Below are 11,009 nucleotides of genomic sequence, written 5' to 3'. Positions count from 1 at the left end.
AAGAACTGACACCTTTAAGTTGTGGTGCTGGAGAAGAGTATTGAATATACCATGGAATGCCAAGAGAACAAACAGGTCTGTCCTGAAGAGGGGAAAACCAAGTTGCTCCTTAGAGGCAAGGATTGTGAAGTCTGGCTGACATAATTTGGGCATGTTGCTAGGAGGGACCAATCCTTAGAGAAACTCATCATGTTGGAAGGATGGAAGGACAGAGCAAGAGAACAAGACCCTGGATGAGATGGATTGACACAGTAACTGGGGTAATGGGGCAGGTGTGTCAGAGATAGTGAAACTGGCTCAGGATAGGGCAGAGTTCAGAGCTGTTGTGCATAGGGTTGCTATGAGTTGCAGGCCACTTAACATGTAACAAGAGTAGTGAAATATTAACTCTGAGAATCTGAGTAAGGGTCAAGGGAATTTGTATTATTCACACAACTTTCCTACAAGTATGAAAATTATATCACAAGTACTTTAAAGTGACTAGTTTTACATGAAGGAGTCTTGGTAACATAGTCCGTAGAATCTCACCCAGAGGTAGTATCTCTCTAGAGGTCAGAATCTATCAATATCTCCACAGAGAAAGATGGACAATCTCCTCCTGTGTGATTTACAGTCTCAGAGAACCAGTTATGAGTCAGCTGATAGTCAGTTCTGAATTCACTGGCAACGAGTTTTAAATGATGCTCATACTGATGTTTTAGGGATAAAATGCACCACTGTCATACACACCCATGTTTATTGGGGCTTTGTTCACAAAAGCAAAGAGCTGGAAACAACCCAAGTGCCCATCAACAAATGAATGGATAGAGAAGCTCTGGTATATCCACACAATGAAATACTATGGTGTCAATGAAGGAATTTTTTTTTCTTATTCTTTTCGGAGGGGGGGAACTGATGGGGAGAGGTGGGCAGGGAGAAAAGTGCGGCAATGAATGAATGGAAATCCAAAATCTCTGTAAATGTTTATTAAAATTAATAAAAAAGAAAAAATTAAAAAATAAAAAAATTAAAAAAAAGAAGTAAATGCAAATACACCCTTCATTTGCATACTCCATTAAGCTCCCCTCTAAAATTCATGGACTTCAAGTTAAGAACCCTTGCATTATTTTGATCAAAGATTCTATAGAAAAACTATTGTCAAAAGGAGGAATAATGCAGAACAGAATTTAAAATTCTTGTTAAATCTTAGAAGACTTTCTGGAGACATCGGGGCTGTATAAACCCTTGAAACAATTGGTCTGAGAGAATCTCTAAACCTTAAACCAAAACCATACCTAGAAGTCTTATTTTTTTTTCCTTTTCATTAGTTTATTTACAAAATTCTAATACAAATTTGAACAAATTCTTTCGATTTCCCTCACCCCCTCACCCAACAAATTGTACAACCCAATGATTAATCCCCTCTTCCCCCTGTACATCCACATCCCTCTGCTTCCAGCCTCTCCCACCCCTCCTGGATCCTTATACTCATTCTACAATAAAGGTCTTATACAATATTTATCCTTGTGGGACTCAGTTAGTTCACTGAGCAAAATGCTCTCCAGTCCCTCCCAAGTTACGTAATAATTTATAAAGTTATTGCTCTATAAGTCTTCTTAAAACCAAACAATGCTTCTTTTTGTCATACAGAAGTTTAGTTTCATTAGTAAAGACTATCTGCCTTGAGCCTTGTGCTCTTTTAAAGAACTATCTGCAATCAAGCAGACAGCACCAACTTGTAAGGTTAGACAGTAAGCTTTGTGGATAGTCAGTTTATAATAACAATGGAGGAGATCATCTGGAAAAGGAGGGCAAGAATAGTTGCACACCTTGATGAATGTCACTGAGTTGTACATACAGAAATTGTCTAATTGGTGTATGTTTTCCTACACATATTTTTAATAACAATAAAAAGAACCAGTAATAATAAGAATCTTTGTATTAGATTGAAGGGCCCTGTCAGTACAGTAGTTAAAGCATTTGGCTGCTAAATGGCCAGTGGTTTAAATCCATCAGTAACTCTGTGAGAGAAAGATGTGGCAATCTGTTTCTATAAAGATTATAAAGTCTTAGAAGCTCGGTGGGGCAGTTCAACTTTGCCTTTTAGGGTAGCTATGATTCAGAACTGCCTTGAAAGTAGTGGGTTTGGGTTTGGGTTGCTAAATTGTAGGTTCTTTGAGTGAACATGGGAGGACTGGTGGTATATAAGCAGTTGCAATGTTCTTTTGAGTAAAGATAAATTCTGACTCCTCTATGTAGTGTGGGCATGTGAGGTGTTGCCCAGCCCCATCAGAGGGTCCTTATTGTAACAGTTGACAATCTGTATGACATAGGCTTGTAGGAAAGGACAGTTTCTTAGTTCTATAGTCCTGATGCCTGATACTCTCTTAGGACAAAAACCCCCCAATTAGTTTGTAAAACCAAGTTTCATTCTATTTTCATTTATTCAAATTGTATTAGAAGAGTCACTTTATAAGTAGGTATTTTTGACTAAAAAAATGAAAATCTAAAAATCCAGCTAAATTAACATTACAAAAGAAACTCCTCAAAAACAGACATTTATTTTCCCTTTAAGTGTCTGAAAAAGTTATCATTTTAAAAATTCTACAGAAATGCAAAGATAGTCACTAATTTATGTGAATTGAGATTATTAATCAAGTTTAAAGTATAGTGATCTTTTATCTAGTGCAGAATTTATTTTTATACTATTTCAATCTTGATTCAGTCTTATTTCTTACTTGAAGAAAAGAGCTGGAAATTCACTGACTTTTTTTTTTTAATTCACCGACTGTTTTAACAATTTACTTAGTACTTAGATTTAAACTTAAAGGTCATTTCTAACATGTGGACACACAACAGAATATATAGAAGAGAAAGAGAGAGATCAGTATTATCTTAAAATGAATAGGTTGATAGGGATCGTCTAGTTCAACACTGTCATATTTTCCTGGTACATTAACCCAGACAGGTTAGGTACCTCACCAGAGATCAAACACTTGAGCTCCTTAGAACCCATTACTCTTACCTTCCACCACCTCAACATTAAATTTGATCACAACATTGTAAAAACAGGATTTTCACTTTCTAAGAGGAAGAAGTCAAGGTCAAGGGCTTATTTCCCAGGGGTAGCAGTTCCCTTGGCTACTCTGGGGTCACAAGTTGAGCCTCCATCCCCAGCTGGGTAACCTGTCCCACCCGAGGATGAGTGACCTTGGGAATGTGTGCTGTGGGGCCAGCCTAGAAGCAACTTTGTGACTGGATAAACAACCAGACCACTTCCTCATACTCAGAACAGTATGAAATCGTTCACCTTTGGATTCGGGTGACGGCCGATGACAAGGCGCACGGGCCCCGGGGGGCATTTGCTCAAGATGGCGTGGACTTTGCTCAAAGCAGCATGGCGAACGTTGACTGAGTTCACTTCCAGGATTTGATCTCCGCGGCTAAGGGCAACATAACCAACATTCTGGTAAGAATCAGCTTGTATAAGATTTCCATCTGGGAGACATTTATTTTCCAAATATATTTAAGCAGCAAACAGGCCTTCAAATGGGTTCCTTCTGGTTTAATTCCCTGCTGAGAACTTGCATTTCCACCCCAGATATACCGATTCTGAATCTGTATTTTAACACGATCCTCGGATGATTCTTAGTATCAGGTATAGATTTTGATTTAGTATACCTGGGATAGAAAAGCAAAATCCTAGCAGGAAGTCAACCTATGACATTGCTTCATATTTGCAAAACTGTAAAAAAACCCAACTGTAAAAAACAACTCGTGAAAACAAATAGGATTCTAAACTGGCAAAGCCCTTATGTGTATCTATCCATACTTCAGGAATGTTAGGTGCCAATGAGTCAATACTGACTTCTCGATGTTATATCCTGTCAAATTGCCTGCAACTCATAGCGACCCTATGTACAGGCAGCTCTGAAGCCTGTCCTGTCCTGAGCCAGTCTCACCGATTCCTACACACCAATCCCCAATGCCCTAATTACTATATCAATCCATCTCAAATGGGTTTTTCTCCTGTGCTGTCCCTCCACCCTTCCAAATATGATGTCCTTCTCTTCTAGACACCCTATCTATATACAACAACAAACAATGAAGGATATAATTTCTTAAGCACGTACTGTATGTCAAGTACCATGCTAAGCAGGATAGTGCTTTTAGTACATGCTATTATTGTCATTATGGAGATAAGACTATGGGCTCAAAGAGGCCAACCAGCTGTCACATACTATTGACATCCCATCTACCTGACTCTTGATATTCTCATCATTGATGTGATACCCCCTCGACCACCATCAATTTCTTCATTTCTACCATTTGAACTGGCTGTTGTAATATAAGTTCAGGAGGAAATATCTGAAGCTCAAAGGTTACTCAAGAATTTGTTTCAAATTTGAACAAATAAGAAATTGAGGACAAGCTGCCCATTTTAACTTGAAATTACAGGGAGAGAACTCAGTGTGGGAGAACAAAGCCTCTTTATATGGGGCTTGAAGAATGTTCATTTGGCAGACTCCAGACATATGGAACCATTCAAGAAAGAAACATCATTTTGGGATGTCATTAAAGGATTTTTTTTTTCCTTGGGCTCTAAAAGTATATTTTCTTTAATGTACTTTGGATGATTTGCTAATTTCCCCCCTTATGAAAATACACTCTGATGATTAACTAAAATGTAATATAATCTATTAACTGAGCTCAAACATGGTAACTTCAAGGAACAGCATTCTGACAATTCCTCATCGGCTCCAGAACTAAGTAACTCAGAGAGCAGCAACGTGATACTGTTTGTAGAGGGCACTTTGTGCAGCACAGATGCATTTTTGTGAGGCTTAGGTGGGTATAAACGGCAATGATTCTTTTTGTAGTAGTCTGATCCATCTCCCGCATAATCAAAATTCTCTCATGACTCACAGATGCTACAACAGTCAGGATTGAGAAATGGGACACCCAGTGAGTTTAGGCAACTGGACATCACGGCACAGCAAGAAATGAAAACAGGAAAGGCTCAAGAGATTATATATAGTAAGTAAGAATCACACCATTCAAGGGCATGTTTTCCAGACCCTTGAACCCAATGACTGAGTCCTTATGAGCACTTTCCAGTAGCTCATATGAATCTGTCATAAATTAATATGAAAGTAAAGACAATATTTGCATTCTTCCAGTTTCTGAAATGCAGTGTCCAAGTTCAAAGAGAACAAAATTGTTAGGAGTGGAGTACTATTTTAATTCAAAATGCAGTTTTCTAGTTCCCAACAAAACCAAATTTCATTTTTATTAGGTTTTTCCTTTTTGGGGGATGCTCTTAATTATAATCCCAGCTACATTATTATAAGTAATACAAAGATCTAGGTCCCACGAAGGACTATGTAGCGCAGAAAGCTTACATAGTCTACTCACTAATTTACTAGCCCAGCAGAACCTTGAACTAGTAGATGTCAACGAACCTCAGGTTGCTCTCCATCTTGGCTACGGATCCCGGGGCAAGGCTGTGAATGTAGATTCCTGGAGGACTGTTCTCTAGAGCCAGGCAGCAGGCACCGATGCCGAGTCCAACCCTTGGCTCTGTGGGAGGCGCCATGTAAGAAAACAAAACTGAAAATCACACCATGACCGGGAAAGAACTGATTAGAATTTACAGAACAGACTGGGACCTGCTAATCTTCACCAATTAGAATTTCTTTTTTTTTAAAGTAATTTTAATGTAAGTTTACAGAGACTTAGGATTTCTAGTTATTCATTGTTATGCTTTTCTCCCTACCCACCCCCTCTCCCGCAATTCATTCTTCTTGAAAAGAAAAACTCTTTCATTGTATGCAATGCCCACCCTCCCCTGCCCCCCAAGTCCACTCCACTATGCAGCCTTCACTCTGGACTTATGTAATGACAAGAATACCCATTCATATATCCCTTTTAAACAGTTCTCTCCCTCATCTGTTTCAATGCAGTATACATCATTCCTCCCCTCCTTTTCTGTCTTCCCTTAACTCTGATGTCAGTCCTATTTTACAACAGTGACCCTATGCAATATTTGTCCTTTTGTTACTGAGATATTTCATTCAGCATAATGTCCTCCAAGGTCACCCATTTGGCATATTTCATGAGTTCCTTGTTTTTCAATGCTGCATAGTATTCCATTGTGTGAATATACCAGAGCTTCTCTATCCATTCATTTGTTGATTGGCACTTGGGTTGTTTTCAGCTCTTTGCTATTGTGAACAAAGCCACAATAAAAATGGGTGTGCAACCTATTATAATTTTTAATTGCAATACCTGTCCAGCTTTACTTGGTCACTACTGCAATATTCTGTTAATAATGTGAGGCCACAGATGGAACAGAGGTAACTATGGACTCAATCCTCCAAAGGTATTTTTCCTGCTTAGGCTAGGACCGTCCTCAAATTTGGTTTTGGGAATGGACAGAGCCTACTACCTAGTTACTACCTATATATAAAACTTAAGACTGTCTTTTACTTCTCTGTCTAGCAACCAATATCTTATTTATTTGTGTGCTCATTACTTTGCTGCAGTAGATGGGGGGAGAAGAAACAGATGAAAACCAGTAAGATTTGACAATCAGTTAGGACTTTTGTAAACGGAGGGTCAGTGGAAAAGGAAGACCTTCAACAAGATGGTCCAACAATGGATCTAAGCACAACAGAGATGGTGAGGGCCAGGTTCAGGCTGGGTTTTTCTCTCTGTTTCTGTTGCAAACAAAGACCCTAGGATTCAGAACCCCCTCAAGGGCCGCTAACAACAATATGACTTTAGTTACTGGTATAAACTATAGTCTCAAATTTGCAACCAAAAGTGCACTATAATAGGTTTTTCCCCCCCTCAAAAACCACCTTTACAAATTTGCATTTGTCTTAGATTTAATTATCCAGTGATTTTGGATTTCCTTAAACACAAGTCTCTGACCCATAATGATCCATCTGGGCAAGAGTCTAAAGACCTTTGCATTGCTGGTAATCACCCTTCACTTTTGCACAATGATTCAGATCTCTGCTTTTTATGTCACACTGTCCACTTAAAGGAATATCATGTTTTCCAAAGATGGTTCCAAAGGCATAATTCATAGAAAAATTATATAGGAAAAAAATAAAAAGAACATAATAAGAGTTTACAAGCTGCCAGTCAAGAACGTGCAAGCGAGGACTAGCTCGTGTCACCTTTGTTGAGGGTTACTTCCATGACAATCCTGTCCTTGGGCCCAGGCGTCTTCCGGCCCAAGGACGAAGAACTACTTTCTTCAGAGCCTGCTGCCAAGGTTCCCCCACTGGCATTGAAGTTTGGGGAGCTGGATCGGCTCATGTGTGTGGGCGTCGAGCAGGGCGTGAGGCTTGGGCTCAATAACTTTGTGCGGACAGTTAATACGAACAATCCACTTCGGATTTGCTGAGAAAACAAGAAGAAAGTTGCACTTAAATATCTTACCAAAGCCAGAAGGAAATAAAGGAGGGGTAAAGAAAGAGGAGAGAGAAGACCAGCAAGAATGATGTTACCTTAAAGGTATGTATGGCTTCTTGAAATGTCAAGCCTTTTATCGGTATTCCATTTACATCTAGGATTTCATCCCCTGGTAACCAAAGATGAGAATTACATTAGCATCAAGCTTGAATTTATTGGCATCTAGCTTCCTGGTCTCACATACTTTGGGTATGTTGTTAAGAGGGGCCAATCCTTGGAAAAACACATCATGGTGAGGAAGGTGAGGGTCATCAAAGGCGAGGATGACCCTCAGTTATATAGACTAGAAGACACAGTGACTGCAACAATGGGTTTCAGCAGGGCAGAGACTGGGACAATGGTGCAGGACAGGATAAAGTTCAGGTCTGTAGTTCAGAGGCTCGCTATGAGGACTAAATGGCATTTAACGACTGCATGGTCCACACCAGGATAAGCTCTCATGTTGTCATTTGTCATCAAGTCAGAATCCACTCATAGCTGACCCTCCAGCAGGTTTGCAGAGGCAGCAATTGCACAGGAGGAGATGACCCGCCCTTCTTCTGCAAGCTCTCACAGGGTCCCTGCGTTCCGGTTCTACAAAACAGCTTTTCTTGTCTCAATCTACCTTCATTACTCATACTCCCAGGCATGTCACCAAAAGGACAATTAATTACAATGCGTATTCTGTAAAAGCAATTCTACATTTCAGTCTTTGATGAAATCAACTCCAGGAAGCATTAAGGTTTTCCTCTTTAGCCACTGCCACATTTGACAAGACAGACTCTACATTTCAAAAGCAAGGCTTTCTTTCATGGTCATTGTGAAAAAGGCTTAAATCCAACGAAGCATGAAGACATGCAGCATCTGAGCAGCTGTCACTCCTGGATTTGAAGAAACACAAGCTGCCTGAGCCTGGCCAGACATTCACATGGTGAATGGAAATCGGTTTCAAAGACAGAGATAAGAATTTTGCTATGAGATCACGGGGGCTGGGCAACCCCACCCCCAGAAATAGCCCATGTGTCTTGGTCTTTTGACACTATCAGACCTTATGCTGGGAAGTTACTATGGGCTTCTCCTGCAGAAGAGATTATTGTAGAGAACTCTGGTGTCGCAATGGTCGGACACTTGGCTGTTAATGGAAACGTCAGTGGTTTGAGCCCATCAGCAACTTCCTGAAAAAAAAGACCAGGTGACCTGCTCCCATAAAGGTCATTGATTGCATAGGGCAGCTCCTCTGTGTCCTACAAAGCTCATATGAGTTGAAATTGACTTAATGGCACACAGCAATATTAACTACATCTCAAATTCGTAGTCTCTGGGTAGCAAAAGCAAAACCCACAACACACAAAGAAGCCAACCCCAAACACAATGCCATGAAGTGGTATGACTCACAGACACCATTCACTGGGTTTCTGCGCTGTAGCTCTGCATGAGAGGCTGCCCATCCTTTCCTCCCATCACAAGAAAGGTCTGGTGATTGGCAGCTACACTTTATCAGCTGTGAAGATCCTCTGGAGGGTAGCTCTCCTCTGACACAGATGGGGTCATCTCGAGCTACTGTTGACTTGAGGGCAAATGGCTGGCTGGCTGGAATGTCTCAAAATTGCTCACTCTCTCAGTCCCCCTCTCTCTCTGCTGGACCCACATTGAACTCTAAGAAAGTCTAATCAGGTCATTTTTCAAGCTGTAGAAAAAGTCTTCTGGGAATAGACAAGAACCTGAGCAGCCTGCTGACTTACTGGAGCTCATTTTTGATCTGTCTTCTAGGGACAAGGGTTCTTTTTCAGCAAACAGTTCATCAAAAACTCTACAGAGATGTCACAGAAGAGTGAGTGTCATCTGCACAGCAGGGCTGAAGAGAAGTGAGACTTCATACATCTCCAACAAAGTGCCGAGAGCAGAAGGACAGACACCATCCCGTCTTTCCATCAACGGCCAATCCCACCAGCACAGCGTGTGGTTGGTTAAAACAGACTATGCAACTCGAACTATGAACCCATCTCCCTATCGGGCAGGTGAGCGGCAAGAATGCCCCTCGCTCCTCATGCCCTTGTTGTATGTTTCCTCCTTCACGTGATTGCAGAAGTAGTAACATAAGAGAAGGGGGAAAAATATCTTCTTGCAAATCACCTGGCATCATCAATCACTCAACAGCTGAGCAAATGTATGTTCTTGGTCTGCTTCTACATGGGGAAAGCAGTGAGGCATAGAAACTTCCTAGAAGCCTTGGCTACACCATCCAACAGATTTAAAATCCATCCATTGACATTTCTTGGAAATGACACATCTGAAAAAGGAGTCATTAGGAGGGTCAAGCATGCTGAACCTTTCCTAACTGTTGGGGTTTCCTGTCCTTTCGCAGATTCTCCCAGTGGTGCAGGAGAGTTCCAATCAAGTGAATACATGGCACAATCATTATAAAAATGCTCTGCTGGGGTTTTGCATTATTCTGGCACGAGGCACCAGCACCTTCTGTGAAGCTCACCCTGCATGAGGGGCGAGCCAGGAATCCTCAGCCGGGGAAGCAGTAAACCTGCTCACATCTTCCCATATGCGTTTGGATTTCTCCCAGCGCCTCTGCCTGAAATCAGGGACTGACTGAGTTTACTCTTTTCCATTTAAAGACTAAGTCAGGGTCTGTAAGTTAGAGATTAGACAATACTCTTCATAGTTCACATGAAATCCCTTGGCTAATTTGGGGGGGGGGTAGATGGCTAGTCCTTTTTTTTCCTACTCAAGGAACTCCATGGAAATGGGTTGAGCATCATAGCCATACACAAGCCTCCGCTGACAGCATTGAACCTGGGAATCCTGCACGAAGGTGAGAATTCTACCACCAAAGCTGCAGCATCCCATAGTAAATAATGTTATTGTTTGTTTTGAGCCACTGAATCAGAACCGACTCCTAGCTGGCCCTCGAGAGGGTTTTCAGACGCTGTAAATGGCCCGGGGAGAGACTTCTCACTGCTCTTCCATGAAGCAATTGGTGGACTCGAATCACCTGTCTTTGACTCGGCAGCACAGCCCCTTTCCCCTAGGCCACGGGAACTCCCTAATAGTAAACACACACATACACAAATATATATACAGCAACTCTATGGAAAATCCCTTTAATGACAATGTAGCATGACATACCACATAAAGGCCACTCTGGTTTGAGATTTTCTTGCTAAACAATGACTACAAAAGATTCTCTCTTAAAAGCAGCTACTGTGTTTAAGCTTAAAGGAAATTCTATCTTGTCAAATTCTATTTAACCAATTATCATGATAAAGCTGCCGGAGGAAGAAAGAGGGGTTTGAGGGGAGCTCTGGTGGCCTAGTGGCAAGGAGCTGCAACTACAATCCCAGAGGCACATGGTTCGAATCCACCAGATGCTCTGCCAGAGAAGGAGGGACAATCTCCTCCTGTACCAGTCAGATCTGATTTGATGGTACACTCACACAAAAATAATAAAATAAAAAAAAGAAGAAAAAAAAAGAAAGAGGGGTTCTGTGCTTTCCGTATATTAAGTGAGATCATAGTGGGAAGGAGGAAAGGTGAAGAGAACTCTGGATCCTAGG

At 41.1% G+C, this 11,009-nt stretch overlaps 1 protein-coding gene across 1 annotated transcript in view; it reads right to left on the bottom strand.

Moving 5' to 3' along the window:
- The window catches only part of PDZD2 (PDZ domain containing 2), a 374,099-nt gene that overhangs the window by 45,009 nt on the left and 318,081 nt on the right, over positions 1–11,009 (bottom strand). Inside the window, exons 10-13 of the mRNA XM_006896805.1 lie at positions 7,500–7,573; positions 7,167–7,392; positions 5,442–5,559; positions 3,290–3,422 (exon numbers count right to left, since the gene is read on the bottom strand). Coding sequence (XP_006896867.1) covers positions 3,290–3,422; positions 5,442–5,559; positions 7,167–7,392; positions 7,500–7,573 — 551 coding nt within the window. The remainder of the gene's footprint in view (positions 1–3,289; positions 3,423–5,441; positions 5,560–7,166; positions 7,393–7,499; positions 7,574–11,009) is intronic.

This window comes from Elephantulus edwardii, unplaced genomic scaffold, assembly GCF_000299155.1.
Source record: "Elephantulus edwardii isolate Elephantulus edwardi_28Jun2011 unplaced genomic scaffold, EleEdw1.0 scaffold00191, whole genome shotgun sequence".
Classification (NCBI taxonomy): Eukaryota; Metazoa; Chordata; class Mammalia; order Macroscelidea; family Macroscelididae; genus Elephantulus; species Elephantulus edwardii.
Note: the sequence above shows the minus strand (reverse complement) of the source record. Positions and strands in the feature narration are given on the sequence as shown.